The sequence below is a fragment of the Bos indicus genome, chromosome 23 (genome assembly GCF_029378745.1).
Source record: "Bos indicus isolate NIAB-ARS_2022 breed Sahiwal x Tharparkar chromosome 23, NIAB-ARS_B.indTharparkar_mat_pri_1.0, whole genome shotgun sequence".
NCBI lineage: Eukaryota > Metazoa > Chordata > Mammalia > Artiodactyla > Bovidae > Bos > Bos indicus.
The window spans coordinates 53,377,913-53,404,747 of NC_091782.1; the positions used below are offsets into that span (position 1 = coordinate 53,377,913).

The 26,835-nt window shown below is 49.5% G+C and overlaps 1 protein-coding gene across 4 annotated transcripts in view; it reads left to right on the top strand.

Annotated features, from left to right (window-relative positions):
• GMDS (GDP-mannose 4,6-dehydratase) overlaps positions 1-26,835 on the top strand; it is a 435,953-nt gene that overhangs the window by 170,562 nt on the left and 238,556 nt on the right. For all 4 annotated transcript variants that reach the window (XM_070778494.1, XM_070778496.1, XM_070778495.1 and 1 more), the window contains 2 exons: positions 21,531-21,723; positions 22,659-22,763. In XM_070778494.1, coding sequence (XP_070634595.1) covers positions 21,531-21,723; positions 22,659-22,763 — 298 coding nt within the window. The remainder of the gene's footprint in view (positions 1-21,530; positions 21,724-22,658; positions 22,764-26,835) is intronic.

The following is a 26,835-nucleotide window of genomic DNA, read 5'->3' on the forward strand; positions in this document are numbered from 1 at the left end:
CAAAACAGAGAAGAAATTCAGGTTACAGTGGAAAGCATTCCCTCATCCTCAAGTCCAGCTCTCGTCACCCTTTGGCTTCCTAGGACTATAGTAAGGTCACCTGATGTCCAGGGCCGCCACGTTAGCATTTTGAAGATGTTGAGAGACTGGCTGTGTGTTAGTGCGACTCGACCATTTCGCAGCCTGGGAGTCAAGGCAGTACAGCTGAGGAAGCCTGGCTGCTTGCCACCCTCCCGGCGGGGGGCTCTGTGCCTCTCACCATGTGGGCTGTGTGTGGTGCCACGGTGGGAGCTGTTGCCATGCACGTGTGGGGTGGGAGCCTGTTTGGAACGTGGTCCCAGTGGGGGTGACAGCTAGGTTCTGCCACCCCAAGATGCTGGTATGCGTGCCGTCTCACAGCCGGGACCAGGGCTTAGGAGTCAGAGTGGAGATGAGATCTGGTGACGTCGATATATTGCTCGTTATATTTTTGGCTCTTTTTCTCTGTTTATATCTTTAAGTCTGTATGTACTGTTTCTAGACACTGAATCCTTGAGTTTTGCGCTCAGCCTTTCTCTCTCTTGGTTGTTAAGGAGAAGGCACCGTGGTCTTTGTCAGCTAACTTAGTATTTTAATGGTCCTAAGACCTCTGTAGCCAGCATCTCGACTTTGTTCATGACTGGTATTTAAGATGAGGTAGTGTGTCCATTCTTTCCCCTATATTTTGGGTCTTGAGTTGAAGAGGGTCAGCATTTGGGTCCTTGGAGTGTCTGGTTATAAATAGATTGGACAAGCAACAAGGGGCCACCGCTTCGGTGATGGCCCTTTCCAAATACTTAAAAGCAAAAGATTCATCAAGTAAAATCGCCAGAAGCAGAAGCCTGCCAGGCTGTAGAATGTGATCCTCCTGATCAGAGCGCGCCAGCAGGATGTGGGTTCCTGCTCTGCACCCGATTAAAGGCGGGCACGCGGCTCGGCTGCGGGAGGAAGGCCAGGGCACGAGGAGGAGGGGCTTTCACGAAACCTTCTCCATTTGTTTAATTTTTCTAGATATGCATAGCAGAGAGGCACAGTTTCAAGCTTTGCATTTTTCAGTAACATTCCATCTCTGATTTAAGGAAAACGAATCTACGTGTGATTTAAGCAAAATGTCTTCCTACGCGAGTTAGACGTGTCATTTTCAGGCAGTTCTGTTATCCTAGGTTTGCAAGCATCCTCTTCAGGCATTTGTTGCAGCTATTAAAACAGCCACTCTTCTTCACTTATAGTCAATGATTCCTCCCTATTGAGTTTCAGTTTTTATTGTTTCCCATTAAAGCGTTCTCTGATGATTTCGATTTTTTAAAAAAATATATACATCTGAGTTCATTGTTGTATTTTCTTATGATTATTAAGGCATTGCAAAATGTTGTCTGTAGTTATTTTAATATTTTTATGAAGTTAAGCTAAAACTCTTGCTTCTCTAAAAATAAATTTTTAGAAAATTGGAAACATTCCACCGACCTAACTTAAACTGTAGAACTGAGAAATTGTTAAAAATTAAGATTTTTGTACTAGAGTCTAAGCCTTGCTGTTGAGCGCCCTGTCTTTTCTCTCTGGTGTTCCTCCCACCAGCAGTGGGAGGGAACTCAGTCCTTTCCGTCTCCGCCAGCACTTGGCGGTGTGGTGTAGACTTGGTCATTCTAAGAGACCTGCGGGCGTATCCGCTTGTTCCATTTGCGTCTCTGTGATAACACACCGTGTGCAGCATCTTTTCACGTGCCTGCTTGCTGTCTGTGCGTCTTCGTGGTGACGGGTGAGTGCTGAGTCTAAATCTTCTGTGTTTATTTGCCGCATGTGTTCTTGGCCTTATCTTTCTTTCTTTGTGTTGAGTTGGGTATTTTAAAGTTTTAGAAAATCAAATCTTCATTGTATTTGTCTATACGTCTTTGTTTAAATTCTTAGTGAGTGCTTTAGTGCGTTTTTCATACGCGCTTTTGTCTTATCTCTCTCTACCTGTACTTGGTGAGGGTGGTGGTTTAGTTGACTAAGTCGTGTCCAACTCTTGAGATCCATCCCATGGACTGTAGCCCGCCCGGCTCTTCTGTCCATGGGATTTCCCAGGCAAGAACACTGGAGTGGGTTGCCATTTCCTCCTCCAGGGGAACTTCCAGACCCAGGGACTGAAACTACATCTCCTGTTTGGCAGACAGATTCTTTACCACTGAGCCCCTGGAAGCTCCACCTGTCCTTGTACACGGTATTAGACCACTTCCCATATAACGCAAGGAGCTGACAGCAGTATACTTCCGTTTTCTCATCCTGGTCTTTGTGCTGCAGTTATTTTCATAGATTTTCTTCTCACGCATCTTTTAAATCTTACAATCTATTGTTATTTTTGGTTTAAACAACTTCAAAGGAGTTTTTAAAAGAGTATTTTTGGCAGGTTCCTGGGAAGAGCAGGAAGTACTCCTTGGTCTAAGATTCATTCAAAATCGAATGTATTTTGGCCTTTTTTCTGATAATGGCGTATAGATGTGGCTTGAGGAAATGGTAAGCTAAGTTAGGTTCTATCCCGGTATCTATAGGATGCGCTTCTGTTTTTGCCCGGCAGTGTAGAATACTAGCATCTGAGCCATACATCCACATGCTCGGGTGAGCTGTCAGCTACTGAGCTCAGGGAGGGAGCAGGGGAGCTGTGTCGGGAGCAGGGGAGCTGTCTCAGCAGCAGGGGAGCTGTGTGGGGCTGGCAGAGGGGGCTGGCAGAGGCAGCCTGGGCGAGTTCAAGCCCACCCTGTGACGTATGGACCCCACAGGCATTGAAGAGGGACCCTGTCATAAACAAGAAGTATGGATGTAAATAGTTAGAAATTAAGCTGTACTTTAATTTTTTAAATCAAGAATGAATAGGAGAAATAAGAAGAACCTTCTGTATTCAATAAAAATGATGTTGAAAATAGTTTTCTTCTGAGATTTAGTGCCAGGAAAATGTTTCTGTGTGATAAAAAACTGGTGTACACTCTCTTCAAACAATGAGAAAAGATGATACGGTTTCCCGCATAGTTAGTGCCTCTTATTTCCACAGCAGTTTTAGATGTAAACAAGATTAGAATTACAAATGTTGGAGTTTGTATTTCAGAAGTAACGGGGTAGAAATTATAATTTTAAAAATATTCTGAAATTAATTATAAAATGAAGCCATAGCACACAGTCGTCGTAAAACATGCTGCTCTGCATTTAAGTGCTGATGTTTCATTTATGGACGACCAGAAAAGATTTGTGTAACCAAATACACAAGACATGAGAATATGCCCATTGGCATAGCCAGATTCACTGCTTTCCTGAGAATCCTACAGTCATTGGAACATATTTTTCTCCTAAAATGTCATCAACTTAACTCTGAAAAGCTAGAGGATGTTTTCAATGGTGCAGATGGCTTTAAACTCCAAAAACCAAGAAATGAAAAGTTTAGACCCTTTTTTGGGAAAACCTAGTAAATTTGAGAACATAGTGAGTAAACAGAGCCCTGAGCTATATAGTCTCACACTCAAGAGAAAGTGAGTGAGAGAAGGGGAGTGGCAAGAGGGCATTCGTTAACCTGAATCTCACATTCAAGAGAAAGTGAGTGAGAGAAGGGGAGTGGCAAGAGGACATTTGTTAACCTGAGAGGCACATTCCTCACAGAACTTTTCATTATAAGTAACCAGGAAGATAACATTCCCCAGAGGTTCATGTGCTTCGAATTGTGTCATTTTTTTTTTTTTTTCCAATTAGAGGGCAGTTCCTGGTGCATTATAAAGGCATCATTTGCTTTTACCTCAGTTTTCCTTAGGTGAGCTTTTTATTCCCCACAAACAAATAAAAAGGACTCTACCTCAAGGATGATTTGAGGGGCCCTGAGGCCCCAAATTTCATTCCTTGAAGCTGTCAAAGGATAAGTGACTCACCAATCACAAATTGCTCAGATCAATCTGGGTTTTTTTTAAGCCTCTTGTTAGTTTCTATTCTGTTTTAAAGAGTACAAAGACTGCTCTGTGTAAAACTCTCTTTTCTGTCACTTTTTCTCAACCTCAAGGAAGAATTATAAGACAGGAAATTATATCACAGCAGATCGGTGTTCCCCTTTTAGGAAGAACTTACACTCAGGGTATTACTCAAACCATTTCTACACTCAAGGGCAAAATATCTGCAGTGCACCCTGGGAGTTGTGCCCCTCACTGCTTTGAACACTGTGATTGAAAACTTTATGCACTTTGGATACATGTAAATGAATTTAAAGGTCAAATTGATGTAAAGTAATTTTGTGATGATTGATTTATTTGGGGGAAAAGTTAAGTACTTCGCTAGCTTTTTAGTTACAGAATGGAAAAGGTGGTGAAAAATTACTGGTGGGCAGACAGGGTAGAATGATGTTGAAAAGTGTGTTTTTAGTTAATGCAGAAAATACATAAGACAATGAAAACAACATGTAAAATATTCATCTTTAGGTTTAGTTATTGATAATTAAGAATCTATTTAGAGTTGTTTAAAATGCATGGCTGTGAACAATGATTCAGCACCCACTTCTTGTCCTTTATCTCTGAATCCAAACGATTGGATGACTTCTGCTTTTCTGTCACGGGGGTGGGAGGGCGTTGGGGTGGGGGGTAGGGGGCGGGGCGTGGAGAAGTGGGCGGGGCGTGGATGGGGCAGGGGGCGGGGCGTGGAGAAGTGGGCGGGGTGTGCATGGGGCAGGGGGCGGGGTGTGGAGAAGTGGGCGGGGCATTGAGGGGCAGGGGCAGGACGTGGGGCAGTGGGGCAGTGGGGCAGGTCCTTCGGGCAGAGCTGTTCTGGTGCAGCCGGGCAGCCTTCTGGACTCAGGTGGTCGCGTTGGAAAGGAGGGCAGGGGTGATGAGTGTGAGTCTGCCGTGGGGGAGGGATGAAAGGGACCCTTGGGAGCACGAGGTGCCTCGGGTAGAGGCGGCGGTGACCCCGACAGGTGAGGCGAGCCCTGCGAGGCGGGGACCAGGCTTCCCCCGGCATCACCAGTTTCTCACGGCCCGAGCTGACGGAAAGGAAAGCGGGGACGCTTGAGTTCAGACGCCGAGACCCCGGCTGCGTAGAGGGGAGCCGCGTGTCTGCCCGCTCGAGGCCTCTCCCTTTCCAGAGCTGGCGTCAGGGAACCCGCAGGACTGCTGACCGAGCCTTCTGGTCCGAGGTCGGGCCCCGCACTGGGCGCCCTGAGCCCCAGTGATCCCTCACATATTGCACAAGGCCCAGTGTTTTGAGGTAATTTAAAACCTTATTAATCCGGGCCCCATTGAGTCAGGATTTGAGCAATTCCAGACGCAGGCTTGTTAAAACTCACCGTAACGGTCGCCTAGAAAAGGTTCCACTAAGCAAACTCATAGCGCAAACACGATTGTAGCAGGAATGTTCCGACTACTTAGAGCGGGGCTTTGTTTATAAGTGGTCCTAAGTACTTCTTAAGTCCTTCAGAGGCCCCCACTCATAAAGTATCTGCTAGCTCACTGCTAACCACTCTTATCTAGTTATTACATCTATGGATTGATACTGGGTAAGATTTTATTAGTTTAATTCCAGTTGCTGTATTTTATAGACAGTTTTCAGCAGCTAATGTCAAACATCAGCTCAAATAATTGTCTAAAGAGCAGCATTAAATCCAAATACCAGAAACCCACTTAGACCTTGCTGAAAGCCAGGCTCTGTCTTTGTGTCCCTCGCTCTTCTACCCACAGTCTTTATTTCCGTCAGCCCCGCCCTCTCCCTGCAGGACTGTGAGAAATGTCAGTGGATGCCCGGCTCAGGGGGTCTTTTCCTGCTTCCTGACTCACCGAGCACGAGTCTGGAGCTTTCCTGTCAGCCTTGAGGCAGTGATGGTTGGGAAAGCCTCAGTCAATGACAGCATTGGACCAGCCCCAGAGGAGGGAGTCCTTCCGTCAAGTCTTCAGTGTCCAGCGGCTCAGAGGCTGTCAGAGTTCCCTGGGATAATATCTTCTATCATTTGGAAGGACGACAGAGGATGAGATGGCTGGATGGCATCACTGACTCGAGGGACGTGAGTCTCAGTGAACTCCGGGAGTTGGTGATGGACAGGGAGGCCTGGCGTGCTGCGATTCATGGGGTCGCAAAGAGTCGGACACGACTGAGCGACTGATCTGATCTGATCTGAAAATGAGAGAAATGTTCATCTTTTTTTTTTAAACCACATTGCTGCACATCATGAAGGATCTTAGTTCCCCAACCAGGGATTGAACCCACACCCCCTGCTTTGGGAGCTTCAAATCTTTTTTTTTTTTTTAACATTAAAAAATTATTTATTTTCAACTATGCTGGGTCTCTGTCGCTGCGCTCGGGCTTTCTCTAGTTTCAGGAGCTTCTCTCTCATAGATTCTCACAGCGGTGGCTTCTGATGTTGCAGAGCCCAGGCTCTAGGGCTCGGGCTTCAGTCACTGTGGGGCACAGGCTGAGATGCCCCTTGGCATGTGGGATTTTCTGGACCAGGGATCAAACCTGTGTCCCCTGCATTGGCAAGCGGATTCTTAACCACTGAACCACCAGGGAAATCCCAAGAAAAGCGTCAATTTAAACACTGGTTGATGTTTCTGTTTCTGGCGCTTGCTGACCAGAGGAGTGTGTCAGCGTCAGCTCAGCCTGTCCTCTGTCACTGCCCTAGATTTCTAGCGCCACAGAAGCACGTGGTGGGGGGTGTATGATTGGTTTGAATCCTGGCACATCGGCTTATCAGTGCTACGATCTTGGGCAAGTCCTTGGGCTCTCTGACCCACGGGAGCCCCCTGGATAAAAGGTGCTGTGGACATGGCCTTGGTGCTGAGTCAGTGAGAGGGAGGTGCGTGTGGTCCCACTGGAACCAGGCGCTTACCTGCTGCTCTGTGAGTGTCAGTAGCCAACCGTGCGGGGCGGGGCGGGGCTGTGCCCCGCAGTTCTGTATCCAGCGGTTCACATGTGGGAGTGACAGCGAATATGGACGGGAGAGGAGACACTGCTTCAAGGGAGGAAAAGGCTCCGTGGTCTTGGGGTTTGTGGGTGATGAAAGGGGCCTGTGGTGACGCTCATGGGAATCCGCGGGGCTGCGGCGGGAAACAGGTGGAAAAGTCAAGTTGGAGCCCGCTGGCGGAAGGCTGTGCAAAGCTGCCTGAAGTGCATCAGCATCTGGGAGCCTCTGAGGGGTCTTGAGTGAAGGAAGCCGGGCCCGGGCAGAGACGAGGGGCAGGTGGACCACTGGTTAGACCGGAGGACCTCAGAGAGAGGCACAGGGATTCATAACTGGTTTAAATGTTTGCAAATAAATTGTCCTCATAAAATATCTATACCAAAATATTAAGCTATTAATGTGTATCTGACAGCCTTTCATTTCTGTGTGTGGGCACAGAAGGAGCCACTGGGTTCCCTCCTGACCTGTTGTGTCCGTGGCTAGAACCGTGTGTCCTTGCGCTGGTGCAGCCGGGCTGCAAGTCCAGTGCCGCGCATGTGGTCCTCGCGCTGCCAGTTCGGCAGGCGTCTCCGCTGGCGCCCTGTGGCCGCGGTTCCTGGAGGCCTGGAGCGTGCGAGGTGGCTCTGCCGGCAGGGGTGGGGCCCGGCCGTGCTCCTTCCTCTGCTGCCCCTGGAGCCCCCGGGCGCCCCCGCTCCTTCGCCAGGTCCCCTCTGCACCGAGGGAGTCAGGTGCACCCAGCGGAGGGCTCTGCGCACCGCCCCTCCTGTCCCCCACTCTTTGGTCTGGTCCCCGCAGCCTTCCAAGCCCTTGCCTCTCTCCACTCCAGCCAGGGAGCCTGTGCCCTCCGTCTGCCCAGAGACACCCCATGTCCTGGCTTCCCACACCCCAGCTCCCCCGTTTCTCTCCCTCTCTCCCCCTCCTCATTCCCTTCCATTGATGTGTTTCTCAGGACTTTATCTTTCAAATTCTGAGACATATAGAAACCCCCCAGTACAATTGTATTGTCTAATTCTGTTGCATTCCTATTTTCACTTTATACATTTAGAAGCTGGAATGTTGCTTTGTGTTGCTAGCCTACTTTAAAAAAACTGTACAAAGTATCTTTTTTTGCTATTTTCTGGATTTACTCTTTATTTGATGTTAGTATTACCACTTTTACTTTATTAGCATTTGTTTATAGCATTTTTTTCAATCTTTTTCTTTCATGTTTCGGGTTTAGATGTCTTGAAAATAACTTCTAATTAAGCTTTTTAAAATACTTTTAAAGAACCTTTGAGTCTTGATTGGAAGGTTCAAGGCATTCACATCTATTTTAATTATTGATCTGTTTGTCCTAATTTGTCCTAATCCCTGCCATTGTATTTTATGTTTTTTAAAAAAATTATCACTTTTTTCCTTTCTTTCTTTCCTTCTGTTTCTGACGTCTCTTATTTATCTAATTTTCTTTAAGTTATGGTCCACCCCCAAGCTGTTTAGAAGTTCTGCATTCCAACTATACTTTGCTGGTTGTTTCTCATAAGAATATTTGAAAGTATGAATTCCAAGAATTTAATAGTATCTGCATGTTACTGCATCTTTGCCAAGGATGAAAGGAAATCTTGTGCATGCTTTTTGCTTAGGTCCTCTTTCCTACTTGAATCCTAGGGTTTTTTAAAGAAATAATCTATATTTTAAATACTGGGTCAGCTTTTTTTATCATGTCTTTTTTATTTTACTGTCTTTCTGAGCAATTGCAGTTTATCCCACAGCTGCCTTGTTGGACAGGGTTTGGGCCGATTGAGATTCTTATTATCTTCCTAGTTTGCCACTCACTGCTTGCATTATTCATCACCATTATTTTCTCTGAAGTACATCCTCAGGTAGTATGTTTCCTGAGAAGAATGCGTTGGCATGCTTTCCAAGTCTTTTCATTCAGAAAAACGGTTTTCTCTTATCTTCACGGTTACTGTGGCATCTTGTTCCAGCTCGGGGGTCACGGTCCTCTCCCTCATCTGTGTTTAGCATTCAGGATCGTCTCCGCTCCCCATGGGTTTCCTCCTTCCCTGCCCTCCTCTTCTCCTGCTGGGGGCTCATGGCGACTTTCTCCTTGTTTTTGCAATGAGAACCCCCCAGGTCTGGGGTCTGGTCAGCACCCGGGGGCCTGATGCTCAGAGGGTCTCCCTGACCCGGCAACGGCTCCAGCTCCTCCCTGTCAGCTCGCAGCTGTGGGCGCCCCTGGCCGCCACGTTATGCTTCTCTGGTGTGCGCAGCTATTCCTGTATGTTTGGGGAGATTATTGACTTGGAATTCAAACCGAGACTTTGGTTTTCTTAAGTGTTTTATTAGGTCGCATGTCACCACTAGGCATCTCAGCTGAGTAGCCGTATTCTCACTTTCCTCACGCTTTCTGGGTCCTCCATTTCTCTGTGTAATTTCACATGGCTCTTGTCCTGCTTGGAGGTGACGTGTCTTCAGAGCTTCCTGAGCCTGCTGCTTTGGGGCCTGCCCCCTCTGATTTGGATGCTCTGCCCCCCACAGGGTGCCGCATGCTCCTTATGGAGCGAGGTGTGAACCCCCCAGCGCTGCTGGTTGGAGAGGCCCCACAGCACCGTGGGTCTCTGCTCTCCCAGGGGGCCTCTGCCCACCAAATGGCCAGTGGGGACAAACCCCGCAGGGGTCCGCAGGCCAAAAGGGGGGCCCTCCCCTCCAGGTGCATCGCCTGGGAATGAAGCAGAGAGTCAGCCTCTTCTAGGAAGACCGCAGTGGGTGGGTGCTGAGGGGCCTGTGACTTGAGCCTGAGATGGAGGCCCCAGGGTGACGTCGCCTCACGTGCTCAAGGAGTCGGCAGCCTCTCGCTGCCCTTCCTCGGGCTCAAGAGCAGCCTCTGGGCCAGCTCTGTCCTCTCTGGGCACTTCCCCCCTCCACCCTGTAGTGGCCTCTCCCCAGCCATCAGAGCAGACGGGCAGGAAGAGGGGAGGGGTCATCAGGCATGAGCACCAGCCTCCTGGGGCGCTGTGGGTGCCTCTTCCCAAGCTCAGGGTTGGGGACATTGCAGGAATTACTGGGGAATTGGTGCAGCTTCCAGAAAGGCTGGCGTCTCGCTCCTTGACTGGAGGTCTGCTTAGCGAGTGTGGCAGAAGTGCTTGGTTTGTCCCTCAGCTTCCGTTTTCTCCTCATGGGTACAGTTCTGAGTTTTTATCTGAGTATATCGTCTTCTATAATAATTACATTCCCAACTCCCTTTATAATTTGTTTGGGCATGTGACTGCATTCTATGAAATTACTTTCAAATAGACATGATATCTGCTACAGTCTATAAAATGTGTGTGTGTGTGTGTGTGTGTGTGTGTACACAGAGGGGAAGGGGAAGAATCTTCTTGGTGGGAGGGTGGATGTGGTGGTAGGAATCTTGGCAGCCGTTTTGGACCAGGGCTTGGAAGCTTCATGAAGTGGATAGCAGAGCCATGGAGAGAACTGGCATCCTTAGTGATTGTGGCGCTACCACAGACAGACTTACACAAGGGGAAGGGGAACTTTCAACTTGTGTCAGCTTCTCTTTTTGAGCTTTTCTTTCACTTTGATGTGAGCCCAGTCCCAGCTGATGGAGGCAGTTTCTTGGAGCAGGGACGAGGAGAACTGGAGAAATGGCAGAAAGGGCAGCTGCGAGTAGCCCCCTCTTGCTGGTCTGCAAGGCTGGGCCCCAGCAGGGACCCCAGCAGTGACTCCATGGGGAGGAAGCCTGTCACAGAGTGGTCAGCCCAGAGCCTGATTTCTCCTGCTGGGAGCTGGGCAGAGGTACTGCTGCCCCCGCCTAGGCACCCTGAAGAATTCACCCCCACAAGTTATGCCAGAACCAGCTTCTGTTCATCAACCACCGTGTGACCCAGCTGGTTGTTCGGTGCAAGAGTGGAGAAGAAGAAGAAGCTGGAAGCTGTGGCCGCAGGCAGTTAAGCAGCAAATGACATAGGGTGATTTCAAGGTGATTGCTTCTTCACAGGGGAAGTCCTCCTTGTCTCTGAGCGCATGGGCTCCCCCTGCGCCTTCCTTGTCTGTCCAGCAAGGGGGACGTCCTCCCCGCCTGGCAGCGAGGGCCGGCCATCGGCCCTGGCTCACCTCAGTGCCACGGATCCTCGGCAGCCTGGCTCCTCGGGCCTGTTTATTCACTCCCTCCCTTGCAAGTGTTGTCATCGCTTGCCGAAGCTCTGATTGTTTTTAAAGAGGTTTCAGTGTTTCTATGTCACTGTGTGTGTGTGTGTGTGTGTGTGTGTGTGTCCTGATATATCGTGGGCTCCTGGACAACAGAGGCAGAGCCTCATTCATCTTTCTGTCCCCAGACTCTGCTCGGTACCCAGGCTTGGAAGCATGCCCTCCGTGTTTGCTGAAGAGTGATGTTTGCTTTGCTTGGTAGATGCTTTGTGAAAATTATAAGCTACAAGTTATGGAACATAGTGCCTCGTTTACCTCATGGGAAGACCAGAATTATTCTCTCCTTTTAAAAACTGAATCCATGTGTTTTTTAGCTGCATTCTGAATGAAACAGGCTTGTATGAAAACTAGGCCACTGTTTGCAATCCTACACCTATGGGGAAATACATTCCGAATGGTGGAAATGGCCTAAATATGTACTGCCATAGGCAAGCGGATTCTAAATCACAGCCAGCCAGTTTTTAGAAAAAGGGAAGCATCGTCCTGGTATTAAATTGCAGAGAGAAACAGGGGCACCGGCTCTGTGTCTGGCTTGTGCTGAGGAAGCACTCATGTGAAGGCACACCCGGGGCGTTGGTGGCACTTTGGTTGTTTCCCGTTATTATTATTCTTCCCCTCGTGTTAATTCAAGCTCTGCTGCTTGCCGGCTGTGACCTAGGCAAGCTCCTTCATTGCCCTGAGCCTCATTTTTTCCAGATGTAAAATAGATACAAGAGTAGTTTCTGACTCATAGATGACTGAGTACTGGAAGAGCACTGGGCAGGCGCCCAGCGCCCAGCCGGCCCCGGAGCCTCACGCAGCTGAGCTGCGGGGGCTGCGCGCGTCTGTCCCTGTGCCCGCCCCTTTGCTCAGGGAGCCTCACGGCATCCGTGTCACCATGCCCTGCCTTCCCCGCACGCCTCTCACCTCCTGGGACTTGCTGCGGGCCTTCTCCTTCACATTGTCTCTCCTCTTCTCCCGTCACCGGAGAGTGAGCCCCGCAAGGGCAGAGACCTTTGTATGTTTCGTTTGAGTCTGGACAGGGCCTCAAGAGTTGCTCTGTAATACTTAACTGAATAAACAGTAAGAGGACTTAAAGTGGATCGGATGCTAGTTTTGCAAATAGCATGACTCAGTGTATCTGAAGCAAAAAGTGAAAGTAAAATAAAATGTGAGAAACTTGCCCGTCAGAGAGACACTACAACTTCCAGTGGATTTTACGTTTTGAGGGTATTTTATCTGGACGTATTAATATGTAGAAAAGAATGAAAACCAGATGAAAGCAGGTTTTAAACATTCCTTTCCCACATTCTCTACTCTCCTTCCTCCTGGCACAAGTAAGGGGAATGAATGGGCTCTCCTTGCACATCTTTGTACCCGACTCCCCGGCGGTTTCCCGAGTCCCTGCTTTGCGTCTCCGTGTCCACGCCGCAGTGACGATGCTGGTCCGGCCCAGCCTGGCCTGTGCTGTGTGAGCAGACGGCCAGGGCGCCGTGCGTCCCTCTCCGTGGAGGGCGGTGTTGGTTCAGACAGCAGCCCAGTCTCAGGCTCAGCCCTTGGTTTCCTGTGCTGTCACAGAAGAGGCTCAGCATCGCCTCCGTGAATCGGGGCCCAGGGCTTCTTCACTTGTTCCCTCCTTCTGTCCCCACCCCGACCCTCACTCTCAAACCCTGTGTGGTCTGAACCTGGCACTTTGGCAGCGTGGTTTGGAGACGACCCTGGAAGATGAATTGCTCTTACCAAGTCTCCCTGACAGCTGCCCGGGTCATTAAATTAACAGCAGTGAGGGGAGTGACAAGTAAAACTCAGGCCAGACTCAAGTTTCCTGTTGGGGTCAGAACCCTGGTGCTCCGCAGGGTCTCGGGAGGCCTGTCCTTCGCCCTCGGGGCATCTTCATATTGCCGTTGTCTTTCTGTGAATTCTAAACCTTTGTGTAGAAGTTTGAAGATAAGCTGATGTTAAACCATTGTGGCCATGCTGCACTGCATCCTTATGAACTTAATTCAATTGGCTTTGCTGCTTAGTTAGTAGTGTGTACTCTGCTCTCTTTACGGCAGTGAAAGCCTGGCTTCATAGGGGAGACTGTTGGCACTGCCTGCAGATGAACGCCAGGGTCGCTGAGGGTGGCGAGCTTAGCAGCGCCCAGGCTGCAGTGTCTGGCATCGCGGGAGGTGCCCCTGCTCAGGCTGGACCTGCCCAGACCGCACTGGCACTGCCCAGGCAGTTAATCTCCAGGGCACCTGTAATATTTCAGGGAGGCAGAGCAGGTACCAACATCTCATCTTACTCAGAGAACTCCCAGGGAAGGTCATTTTCTCAGACGTTTTTAAGAACACAAAGAACATCATTTGCAGATTACCTATGATTTAAGACCTTGTCTTACTGTAATAAATCTTAGAGGAAAGTGATGTTCTTTTGAATAACAGAAATGCTGAAACTTGAAATTACTGGCACTCACTAGTTTTCTAGGTCATCCACTTTTCAAGGCGTCATAAATATGCCTAAGCTTTCTGCATCCAGACACAAAGCAGTTCTGCTCGGAATACAGCCCTGCGTGCGCCCCGGGCCGCGTGCACTTGCTGAGCCCCCTGCTCCTGCCAGGGCAGGCTCAGGGCGGCGAACTCAGGCCGCCTCTGACTCTGGGGACCTGGCTTGTATCCAGCTCTCGTTCCCTGGTCCATCAGCCTTCCCCACCTCTCTCCCTCCCTTCACTGCATCTGTGTGTTTGGGGCGACATTCCTGGCTCTGTGCTAGCTGTTGAAGATTGAAGAAACCCAAGTCTCACAAAATGTGGCCGTTCTTTCGTGTGTACTTTTGCTGTGGTGTTTCTCGGCGTCTTTTCTAAAAACTTTGCCTGTCTTCAGTCGCCACAGTTTGGATTTCACTGACTGCTTATTTCCAGTATTTTCAGTCTTTTTCACTCTGTTATTGTTTCATTTTGCCTGTTTTCAAAATTTTTTTCCTCCTTTTAGCTGATGTTATTAATTTTTTGGTCTCTTTGGGATATATATGAAGTCAACATTAAAGAGATATTAAGGGGAAATATTTAAGGTCATTTTCAGAATGTGCTATTATTTTCATTTCCTCTTGTGTAAATTCTCTCTTGAATTGTAGATCTTGGTTCTCTGTTTAGCATGAGTAAATAATTGTTTTTGAATTATTTAAACTAAGGTGTTTGAACTTCATCTGAACGCTGTGAGGAGCCATTCTACTTCAAGAAGAATGTGGCCTGATTAGATTTTACATTTTGGGAAGATCATTCTGGTAGCGTGGAAGATGGAGTGTAGAAAGGCCAGGACCAGAGGCTGGGAGATGTGTTTGGAACATTGAGTCTGTGCAAAGGTCATGATGAGAGACCCGGGTGTTCGGGGGTAGACTCAGCATGGACATAGGGGTCACGAGGAGCAGCTGCGTTGTGCAGGGTGGGGTGCCCAGGCTGCCTGGACGCCCTTCTCCTTCAAGGCAGCCCTCTTTCCTGCTGCACCTCTGGCCACGTTACTCACTGGCTGCTTGGAATAGAACGTGGAGCCTTTGTTTCCCTTGCTTCCACTGACCATCATGTCAGTCAAGAGGATGGTTGCTGGACACGTGTGTGGTGTCCTCAGATATACAGAGGAATAAGCCTGGAAAGGACTGTATGTGGGAGAAAGGGACTGAGGCTTAGGTTGTTGACAAAACGAGGAGGAAAGCCGAGAGTTTTGACCAGTCGTCGTCAGCACCTCCTGCGGCACCTTCTCCTCACTTGTCACCACCCGTCACACACCCGGAGGCATCTCTGCCTCACCCAAGGAAGCTGCTGTCACAGCAAGCTGCGTTTCCTTCTTCTGAGAACTCACACACTCATTCTAGTGCTTTCTTTCCCTGCTCAGCTCTGACTTGGATGCTGTTATTTCCCCGTTTGCTCTGAACTCAGTTTCCTCTTGGTCTCGTGTCTGTTGGCCTGACGTGCAGTCTGTGTGGCCATCTGTCCCCCCACCCGGCCTCCTGTCTCTGCTCAGTCACATCAGCTCACAGACCCCAGGGAGACACATGTGGGCAAGCATCCCACTGGATGGTGTTCAAAAGAGAGTAGGACATATATCCTGTCCAGCGTGACCTCCGTTTTCCTGTAAAATCTAAATTTTGTACCACACAGCAGTTTCAATGTGGAAAAAACCCCATGAAAACACAGAATTTTTTTTCACATTTTGAAAGCGTATGGCTAATACCTGCTTCTGCACTTTTCTGTTATAGAAAATACCACTTTTAAAACGCCATTTAATAGCACTAAACACGTACTCAAAGCGTTAATAGCTGCAACGCTGTTGGTAATGATGCTTTCCCCTAGAGCCTGCAGTCGCTGAGCTGCCTCAGCCTTAGGGCTGCCCCAGGTTTTCACATCATTTTGCTCCTGTGGGAGTGACTCCGGTCTAGAACGGACACTGGGGTGTAGAGAAAGGCGTTCTGAGAGGAAGGAGCGATTTCGATGTCCCTCTCCTTTCTGAGGAGATCTGCCGTGTTTGGAGGTATTGGAATACTTGGCTCCTTTTTATTCGTGTCCTCACGGAATACCACCCTGCACTGGGCATGACGGAGAGCAGATGGAGGTGTGTGCCTACCCCTAAGACCGTGGTTTCTTTTATGCACAACCTGCTTCTCAAGAGCGTGGGTTGCTCCAGAGGGAGCATATTAAGCAGATTGTTTTTCAAAACACCGCTCAGCTGAAGACGGACTTCTGTTTTGTTAATTTAGTGCCTAATCAGACTTCAGTGAAGGGTGTGCCCCGTTCAGGTCTTCTCGATCCTAATGAGCAGGTTTATCATCTTTCTATTCATATCCTCTATTATTTAGCAGCGCCTGAGTCACTGCACCCACTTCCTGTCTCAGAGCTCACAATGGAAAGAAATCTCACCTCTCGAGCCCTCTGCCCACGTAACGGCTGCTCTGAGTCCTCTGGACTCTCGGACTCTGTGCCTGCAGAAGGCGCTCCTGGAGGGTGGTGACCGGAGGCCTCCCCACGCACAGGCGGGGGCACTGCCTTCTGTTCTGCGTGTCTGCTCTTCACAGTGAGACTGCTCCTTTCTGATTCTCAGTCTGAGCTCTGTGGGGGACACGGGGTCTGAGGGTGTGGCTGCCGTCACCTCTCTCTCTTTCTCTCATCTAAATGCACGGCCTCCTCGGTCCAGTTTTCAGTGTCCTGACGTGTTTTGTTCATTTCCCCCAGTGGCTTAGTATATTATTTCTTCTAAAATTGGTACATTATATGCTTATGTGCTATTTTGGAAGAAAAAGCACCTCAAGAGAAATGGAGGCAAAAAGGACAGAAAACCATTTGTGCCCACACGCCGCGCTGCTGCTGTGGTCTGTCTTGAGCCGGGACACTCGGACACACCACTTGCCTTGAGGCTAAATCCCCCTGAGCTGTTAGCTTCCTGCCAGGAGCTCTGGCTCCTCTTCGTCTTAATGAAACTCTCTTCCCTCACAAACGGCACCCGCGTCCCTGCAGCTGTGCGCTTTGTGGCTTCTCGGGGCCGCGTGGCGTTCCCAGCAGTTCTCGTTTTGCGGTTGCTGTCCTGATGGTCTGTGGGCTAAAGAACAGTTAGCTGTTTAGATGCAAAGGGAAATGCCGAATTCCTACTCCAGTGTGTAGTAGTGGCCACTCCAGCTGCCATGACAGTGGTTGGAAGAGAAAGGGATGCTCTATGCTAAGAGTGGACACCGTTTCGGTCATCCTGTGCATTACCGAGCCACTGCTCAGACTCGGTCTGTCCCGAGGGCTCCCCGAGTCCCCACTGCCTGCGCGGTGACGGGTGACAAGAGTCAAATCCTGTGATCACCTCTGGACTGTCTTCAACAGACAGTTTAATCCCTTGCTTAAGTGTTTAAGGCTCTTGGCTGAGTCCCCCTGATGCAGATAATCCCTCCAGTCACTCCCAGGCCTCCTGGCCCCAGGCTTCAGGGCAGTTAGAGCCTCCGTGTGTGTGTGGTCAGAGCCATGCGGAAGACTGAAGTTGTGAACTTTATCAGCTAGGGCTCAGAGCTAGATTGGTCATTCACTTTTTTATTATCTGTCCAAAAACAGTGTCACATTAATGCCTTCATACACCTATGTGGTTTTGGGACTAGTTACCGAGGTCAGGAGTCTGCCGTGATTCAGACCGTAGAATAATCGAAGATGCAGCGATGTGCCGTGTGGTTGTGTGCGTCAGGCCCCGACGTGGGTGGGGGGAGCTTGTTCATGGAGCGGGTGTGGGTTCTGAGAGACTGGGCCGAGGTTCTGATTAGTCAGCGTTTCTGTTCGGCTTTATGGATGAAAAGTGGAATCGGAGAGAAATCGAAACTTGTCCTTTGTCTGTTCCACAAACGGTTTCGTGTCCTGCTGCATGCTGATCAGATGGGTGGGAGGCGGCGGCCCCTACGCGGGCAGTGGACAGACGGCTCTCGTGAGGTTGGAGTTGTCAGGAGCACGGTGCCTGGGGCGGTTATCTTGTCCAGACACCATGAATGTTCTGATTCCCTCTGGGAATCTTTAGTCCACTTGGAGTATTTTTCAAAAAACCTAAAGGGAAAGGCTCCCCACTCCAGTGTTCTCGCCTGGAGAATTCCAGGGATGTGTAGTCCATGGGGTCGCAAAGAGACAGACGCAACTGAGCGATCTGCACTTCCAGTGGAAACTGCGTTGGGTGTGTAGAGTTGCACAGAGATGGCTCCCACTCCAGGACTCTTACCTGGAAAATCCCGTGGACGGAGGAGCCTGGTGGGCTGCAGTCCATGGGGTCGCACAGAGTCAGACATGACTGAGCGACTTCACTTTCACTTTTCACTTTTCACTTTCACTCATTGGAGGAGGAAATGGCAACCCGGTGTTCTTGCCTGGAGAATCCCAGGGACGGGGAGCCTGGTGAGCCTGGTGAGCTGCCGTCTATGGGGTCGCACCGAGTCGAACACAACTGAAGCGACTTAGCAGCAGCAGCAGCAGTCCCCTTTGTTTAGTCTGGGTAGAATTCGACACGCTGACGGACTAATAACCTTATGATTGTTAGATGTTTCAAGTTATCATTGTAAATGTTTTTGAATATAAATATAATTATAGTGAAATAAGGAAAAGATCATATAAAACCGGGCTTGTGAGTGTCAGGAGGTTCTGGTGTCGGGGCACAGAGAGCCAAGGCCGGGAGTGAGTCCACAGTGCAAAGGCCCGGTTGAAACAACGCCCCTCCTCTATTCTGGCACCATCACTGGCTCCCCAGTGCCCACTGAGCAAGACTGCACCCCCGCCTCCCCCAGTGTGGCCCACCTCTGTCCTTGGCTTTTCCCGTCTGAGCTGGAGCCTTCTGGTTCCCAGCACAGCCAGGGTGACCCCCCATCAGGGGGCCTCCCACCCTGTCTCCACTCTCTGCGTGGGTGTCTCCTCCCCGAGCCTTCTCTCCTCTGTCCATGCCCTCTCCCCTCCTCTGAGTTTCTGGGCCCCTACCCGCCGTGGTCCCCAGACCCTGCAGCCGTCTCAGCCCCACCCCCTCAGTTCCAGTAGCCTCAGCCTTGAGGGCCCCTCCACTTTCCTCGCTGTTCTGTACCTGGAGGCAGGCGGGGGGACTCCTTCACCTTTGCATGTCCTGCACTTAGGATGGGTGCCCTGCTGCTCAGGGTGGACGCCCCATAAACAGTGCTGCCCCTTACCCCAGATCGGCCAGGAAGCCCCTCTGCCAGGCTGCAGCCCCCTGGGCCAGCCCCCTGCCGGCCCCCCCGCCCTGCTCTGATCTCCTCTCGTCCCAGATGCGAGGAGGTGGCTGCCCACTGAGCGCTGCCCGCCAAGCGCCGTGTCCGTGGAGACGGGTGTTTTATTGTTGCTCTCCTTGGTTAATAATCTCACTTGCAGATTCCAGCTCTGAGGAGGCGCGGCAGCGGGCGGCTGCCTGTGTGGTCCCACGTCTCCCGGAGGCAGAGGCGGCGCCCGGGGCCCGGCTGCCTCTTCCCACACGGAGTTCTCCTGCAGCAGCAGCCTCTGAGGGTCTGAGGCAACATCTGTACTCAGGAAACACTGGCTCCTTCCTTGAGATTTCAGAAATCAAGTTTGCTTCCCGTGTAAAGTCCACTCCCTTATTAACTGTATGCGCAGGTCACTTAGAAGTTACCTGCCTGCACTTCAGACTCCATGCCATCCTCTGTGTTCAGGTTCCCACTGGTGCAAAAACAGGAAAAACAAGCACGCACGCACACAGACATGGCTCCTGGCCTGGGGGCTCTGGGCCACTATACAGTGGGCGACTAGGGCTCTGAGGTCAGAGGTGACGCCAGGAGGAGATGCTGCCCGGGAGGGGTGTGAGGGTGGCGTGACTGCCGACCTTACTGGGCCTGTGTGGCGTGAGCCCCGTGCCGAGAGCTGGGCTGGTCCAGTAAGCACGCTTCCAGAATCCGCGCTCACGCGTTGCTTGGTCATGCGGGGTGCAGGGCAGGCCTCCAGCTCCTCCATCTGGGTCCCCACAGCGCTCTGGGTGGGAGGCTCAGATTTCCACTCCTCTCTGAATGAGGATAACTCTGGGATACATGTTTATATCTTTGAATGTTGATCAGAGCAATCTGCTCTATATTTGAACTTACGTCTCCTATTTTCCTTTGACTTGAAGCTAAAGCCCTGGGTCCTGGTGGCCTTGCCACTGTCCTGATGGGCCTGGCGGTGAGCGTGTCAGGGGCGGCACCTGCTCCTCCTGCTCCTGCTCTCCGGCTGCAGCCTCAGACGGCCCTCTGCTCTGAGCTCCGCATCTTTGTGCAGCGGGACTGTGCGGCCCTTGTTGTAACTGTTACGCCGAAGCTGTGAAATTGACAGAGTTTCTTGTTAATTGTACCTATTTCAGTAAGATTGGGTTATCAACCTTCTTCCGCCTTCTGGTAGCCTGTGTTTTCTCTTAGTCTTTGTAGTTTTGATATTTCTGTGTTCCACATTTAAATCTCAGTGGTTCACATGCTGTCTTCATTCATCCCCCAAACACTAGCAAAAGCCATGTTTCAGGCCCAGGGCTCCCGCTCAACACAAGGAAACTCTGCCCTCAGGAGCCTCGTTTTAATGGAGAAGCTGGACAGTGAGTGAAGGCTGGGTGGACGGAGGTGCGGGCCTCTGGGCTTTGTGGGCAGAGAGGAGGGCAGGGCAGGCCCCCAGGACGGGGCACACTGTGTGCAGCGCGAGGCTGACTGCGTGCGCACCTGCCTGGGTGTGTGTGCCTGTGAGTACGCCAGGACAGCGATTTTCAGACAATGGTTTTTATTGGTTTAGGAGATTTTAATATTAGGTTAATTTATTATATTTACAGTTAATTGAAGTAAAAAGCACATTGGTCACATTTATTTTTAAATAAAACATGTGAGAGCTGCAGAGTACTGAGTGATTCCTTAACACCCTCTTCTTCAAAGCCCATCAACTCAACATGCATTAGCATCTTTCTGTATTCAGTGTGTCTTATAATTAAAAGATATGTGTGATTTTAGTCGTTAAATCATGACCGACTTTGCAACCCCATGGACTGTAGCCCACCAGGCTCCTCTGTCCATGGGATCCTCCAGGCAAGAATACTGGAGGATTTCCTTCTCCAGGGGATCTTCCCAACCCAGGATTGAACCCACATCTCCTGCATTGGCAAGAAGGTTCTTTACCACTAAGCCACCTGGGAAGCCTATATGATTATGGATCAGATCAGATCAGTCGCTCAGTCGTGTCCGACTCTTCGCGACCCCATGAATCGCAGCACGCTAGGCCTCCCTGTCCATCACCAACTCCCGGAGTTCACTGAGACTCACGTCCATCGAGTCAGCGATGCCATCCAGCCATCTCATCCTCTGTTGTCCTCTTCTCCTCCTGCCCCCAATCCCTCCCAGCATCAGAGTCTTTTCTAATGAGTCAACTCTTCGCATGAGGTGGCCAAAGTACTGGAGTTTCAGCTTCAGCATCATTATGTATATAATATAAGGTACTAAAAAGTCATGCTTGTAGCTTAATTAAAAATAGAAGATAAAACAGTTCTTTTAACAATCAACTGTGTTCTAATCACACGTTCCTGAACTTAATCTGTGCATAAAAATTAAACGGGGCTCACTGACAATGTGGATTCCTAGCCACCCCCCACCCAGAGATTGGTTCCAGCTGAATTTTTCGGGGACACCCAGGCACCCCGATGATTCTGTGGAGCAGAGGCTTGCGTTTTGAGAAGCCCAGCTCCAGGGCCTCCAGCCTGGAGTTAGCAGGCGATGTATGTGGTTCAGGCATTCCCTGTGTTACCACAGGGAATTGATACCACTTTCTTAAGGTATTTTTTCATCCACCTGATGTTAGAAACAGATGACATCCACACTCTTACTCTGCTGCTGGAAAATAATATTTTCCCACAAACAGAGCCCTTCCGAGTAGCAGTTGCGGCCGTTACCTCTGAGGGTCTTTGCTGCTGGCCTGCACTAACGTGGCCTCATCGGCACCTGCTGTCTCCAGATCTCGTTCGACCTGGCGGAGTACACGGCCGACGTGGATGGCGTGGGCACCTTGCGGCTCCTGGACGCGGTGAAGACCTGCGGCCTTATCAGCTCGGTGCGGTTCTACCAAGCTTCGACAAGCGAGCTCTACGGGAAGGTGCAGGAGATACCTCAGAAGGAGACCACGCCTTTCTACCCGCGCTCCCCTTACGGTGAGAACGTGTGGCCCCGTCCTGCTCGGGGGCTGGCGACACGTGGTGGGCGGTGGCTACGCAGACGGACCAAGGTGCGTGGCTTGCCGGCCAGACGCCTGTGCGCAGGCAGGGGGTCGTGCTGCCCTTGCCCCTGGGGTGAAATTGCTGACTCACCGCACCCTCCAGACAGAGCGCTGCGAGAGGGAAGTTGCTTCCTCCAAGATTCCTTGTACTGGACTGTTGTGGGTCGAGCTGAAGTGGTATGTCTGGTATTTATTCCATTTCCCAGTTTAAATTCTCCCTGAGCTCAAACCCTTAAGTGCAAGTGTTAGTCACTCAGTCGTGCCTGACTCTTTGTGACCCCATGGACTGTAGCCTGCCAGGCTCCTCTGTCCATGGGATTCTCCAGGCAAGAATACTGGCGTGGGTTACCATTCCCTTCTCCAGGGGGGTCTTCCCAACCCAGGGATCGAATCGATCTCCTGCATTGCAGGCAAATTCTTTGCCATCTGAGCCAGCAGGGAAACCCTAAAACAGATAGACAAATCTATTGCATCTAATATATTTATAAAAAGAATATTCACAGAAGACTTTAGTGATAAAATTTAAAGCAGCTAGAATATCAAGATTCAGGTTTTTCACTTACTACTCCCTTAAAGAAACAGGGGACGAGGCCTAGGAAAGGTCGGTTTGCTGTGCCGCGCACACTACAGCTGAGTTAGGCTGTGAAGGCATGGGCTGTGGCCGTTACAGAGGGAAGAGACTTAAGTATTTCCTTGTTTCATGACTAACTGGCAAAGGAACCTTTATTTTGTCCTTGGCTTTTGATTCATTTTTTCCCTATCTTGATACATCGTGAGCTGTAAATTCTGCAAGTTGTTACTTGTTTGAGTGAAAATCTGTTAACAGTAAGACGCTGTCTTTGATTTGCTTTTAAACATTTATCCCAACAGGGGCAGCGAAGCTCTACGCGTACTGGATCGTGGTGAACTTCCGGGAGGCATACAACCTGTTCGCAGTGAACGGCATCCTCTTCAACCACGAGAGCCCCCGGAGAGGTCAGTACAGGTGCCGATGGGAGGAGAGCGCCTGGCTCCAGGCAGGGACACGTGTGTGTGTGTGCGTGCGCGCGTGTGTGTGCATGGGTTCTACACATGTGCTGTGCAGACTGGGGCCGCTTCACATCTGTTTTTAATGATGCGAGTGTCAGAAGCAGTCGATGAAGACATGGGAATCCAGCCTTGGTTGCCTACTAGCTTTGATAGAGGTTTTATTCAGCATGGAGCTGAGCGTGTCCCAGGTTTACCATTCCCATCGGAAGCGCTCGCCGCGCGTGCTTGAGCCTGGGAGTCAGGAGGTGTCCTTGGAGTACGAGGGGCCGGGCGGGAGCCGGGGCCTCTTCCCCATGTCGCTGTTGCTCCGGAGCCTCCACTGTGGAGTCTCCCCTTCCTCACTTTGAATCAGCTGTGTACTCAATATTCCGTCTTTACGTTCCATTCAACAAATACCCAGACGTTTCTGTGCTTCTAGAGTGTGTCTTAAGGTACATTTGAAATCACTGCTTATACTTAGAATCTTCATGTATTTTCTTTTTCAGAGAATCACATTTGTTTGCGTTGGCTTGTTGCCTTTGAGACTGTGAGCAACGTGCCAACTCTCCTCTTCCAAATATTAGGCTTTAAATAAGAAAGTGTGTACTCCTTTCATTATTTCTGGTTTACTAAAGCATGAGAAATCTTTAACAAAACATGTACACCTACAAAGTGAAAGTCATCTGTTTAGCTCTGAGTTTTATTAAATCTCACTGTCATTCAGGCTTTCAGCTTGAAAACGAATGAGAAGCCAGTGCTGTAGGTGTTCCGTGCCCAGCAGTTAGTGATGCTTGTAACTCGGTCAGTGGGTCTTTATGTGACTGTGTAGCCACGTAATTAAACCAGCAAGTCAGAGGAAAGGCTGGAGTGGCGTTTGCACTGGTATGTTTAGTCGCAGTGCGTTTAATTTTATAATTGCTTCAGTTAAAACTTCCCACGATGCACTGCTGGAGCATCAGAGCCCGGCGGCCGTCTCTGACTCTGAAGGGAGAGCCAGTGAGCAGGCTCAGCGCCGCGCTGCGGGGCGCCCCGAGCAGCCGGGAGAGGGGGCGCCCGGCCGTCCCCGCCTATGCCCGGGTTGGGGTGCTGAGGACTGACCGTCCGGCCTCCCAGGCGCAAACCCATCAGTGCGTCTTGTCTGCTGTGCTTCTCCCCTCAACTTTTCCACTGGCCAAAAAAGCAAACTCAATTGTTTGGGGTTAGGTTAGGGTAGGGAAAAACATTCTTAGTTGTGGAATAAGGAGATTTACAGTTTTAAACGTAAACCCCCCTCAGGCCTCCGTGTGCGCCTCCCAGTGAGAACCGTTTGTCTGCACTGATGTCAACGACTGTTTAAAACTGTTTATTTTTAAAAGGAATCTTTATTTTTTATTAAGGTATGGTTGGTTCGTAATGGTGTGTTAGTTTCCGGTGTATAATTAAGTGATTTGTATATAATAGAACTGAACATATATATGTATGTATACACACACACACACACACACAGACGTTTTTCCCATATAAGTTACTACAGAACGAGCGGAGCTCCCCATGCAGTGCAGCAGGGCCTTCCTGTTTACCCGCTCTTCGTGCAGTAGGGCGCACGTGACACTCCTAAACTCATAAGTTACTCCTCCCCCAGCCTTTCTCCACGGCTGACCATAGTTTGTTTTCTGTGTCTGTGAGTCTCTTTCTGTTCCGTAAATACGTTCATTTGTAACATTAAAGCCTCTGCAATAAGTGGTGTCACGTGGCACTTGTCTCTGGCTTCACTGGGTAGGACAGTCTCTAGGCCCATCCATGTTGCTGCAAGTGGCATTGTTTTGTTCTTTCTTACAGCTGAGTAAATATTCCGTTGTGTGTCTACCACATCGTCTGTATCCATTCTTCCGTTGATGAACATTTATGTTCCTCCCGTGCCTTGGCTGTTGCATATAGTGCTGCAGTGAACACTGGGGTGCATGTGTCTTCTCCAGTTTTGTTTTTCCTCCAGGTGTATGTCTAAGAGTAGGATTGCTAAGTAAGATGCTGGTTCTGTTAGTTTTTTAATGCAGGGGTCTCTAGCCTCAGGGATCTAATAACGCCTGATGATCTCAGGTGGAGCTGATGTAATAATAGAAATAAAGTCACAATAAATGTCAGGCACTTGAGTCGTCCTGAAACCATCTCGCCCACCCCCAGTCCATGGAAAACCTGTATTCCATGAAACAGGTCCCTGGTGACAAAAAGGCCGGGGCTGCTGTTTTACGGAACCTCCATGCTGCTCTCCACAATGACTGCACCAGCTCACATTCCCACCACCAGTGTAGGAGGGTCCCTTTCCATCATACCCCTTGCAGCATTTATTGTTCGTAGACTTTTTGGTGATGGCCATTCTGACTGGTGTGGTGATACCAAATAAAACCTAATTAAACTTAAAACCTTTTGCGCAGCAAAGGAAGCCATAAACAAAATGAAAAGACAATGTGCAGAATGTGAGGAAATATTTAGAAATGATGCAATAGACAAGGGATTAATCTCCAAAATATACAAGTAACTCATACAGCTCAGTATCAAAACAAACAAACAAACAAACAAATACCACAAAACACCCAATCAGAACTCCAGTCAAAAAATGGGCAGATGATCTAAATAGACATTTCTCCAGAGAAGACACAGATAGTTAATAGGCTCATGAAAAGATGTTCACCATCACTAATTATTAGAGAAATGCCAATCAAAATGGAAACTAATACTTCTTTTTTAGTTTAAAGAAAAGTAAACCGTAGAGGGAGGTTATGGGGAGAGAAGCCCCCTTTCTCACCAGGCGCCAGCCCCACCCTCGGGCCTCGGCTGACTCTCCTGCAGAAACAGCCCAGAGGCCCCACCTCAGCACAGACGTGGCGCCGCGTGCGCACAGCGCTCCTCGCCGTCACGCACGGAGGTGGACCTGCAACGCACACCACCTGGTCTTTTTCTGAAAGCCTCTGACATCATAGTTCTTATTTCATCCATGTAATTGAATAATGGAAAATGATTAAAATAGTGGTATGTGTGAAAATGATGTGATACTTGCTTGATAAGATATCTAATAGTGAATACCCACAGCATTTCTTGAAACTTGGAAATTAATCTTCATATTAAATTAAGCTGATAATACTGTTGTTGTTTTGTCACAGTTAATTGTTAATTTTTTGAGATTCTTTAGCAGACTGAGAATTCCTTCATGGTAGGGAGTGTGTTATAGTCTTTCATCTTTAGCATCTAAAACAGTGCCTCAGTTCAGTTCAGTTCAGTCGTTCAGTTGTGTCCAACTCTTTGCGACCCCATGAATCGCAGCACGCCAGGCCTCCCTGTCCATCACCAACTCCCGGAGTTCACTCAGACTCACGTCCATCGAGTCAGTGATGCCATCCAGCCATCTCATCCTCTGTCGTCCCCTTCTCCTCCTGCCCCCAATCCCTCCCAGCATCAGAGTCTTTTCCAATGAGTCAACTCTTCGCATGAGTTTCAGCTTCAGCATCATTCCTTCCAAAGAAATCCCAGGGCTGATCTCCTTCAGAATGGACTGGTTGGATCTCCTTGCAGTGCAAGGGACTCTCAAGAGTCTTCTCCAACACCACAGTTCAAAAGCATCAATTCTTGGGCGCTCAGCCTTCTTCACAGTCCAACTCTTACATCCATACATGACCACAGGAAAAACCATAGCCTTGACTAGATGAACCTTTGTTGGCAAGGCAATGTCTCTGCTTTTGAATATGCTATCTAGGTTGGTCATAACTTTCCTTCCAAGGAGTAAGCGTCTTTTAATTTCATGGCTGCAGTCACCATCTGCAGTGATTTTCATGTGATTTTCATATTAAACATGAAAAAATTTTTCTAGCCTACCTGCTGTTAAGCAGTGCCTACCTGCTGTTAAACATTTACTAAATGTTATGTTAGTTTCAGGTGTACAGCATAGTGACTGATATTTTGTAAAGACTGTTCTCCATTTGTAGTTACTGTCAAGCCTTGGTTCTGTTCCCTGTGCTGGACAGTGCATCCTTCTAGCTTATTTGCTGTGTGCATAGTTGTTGGTAGG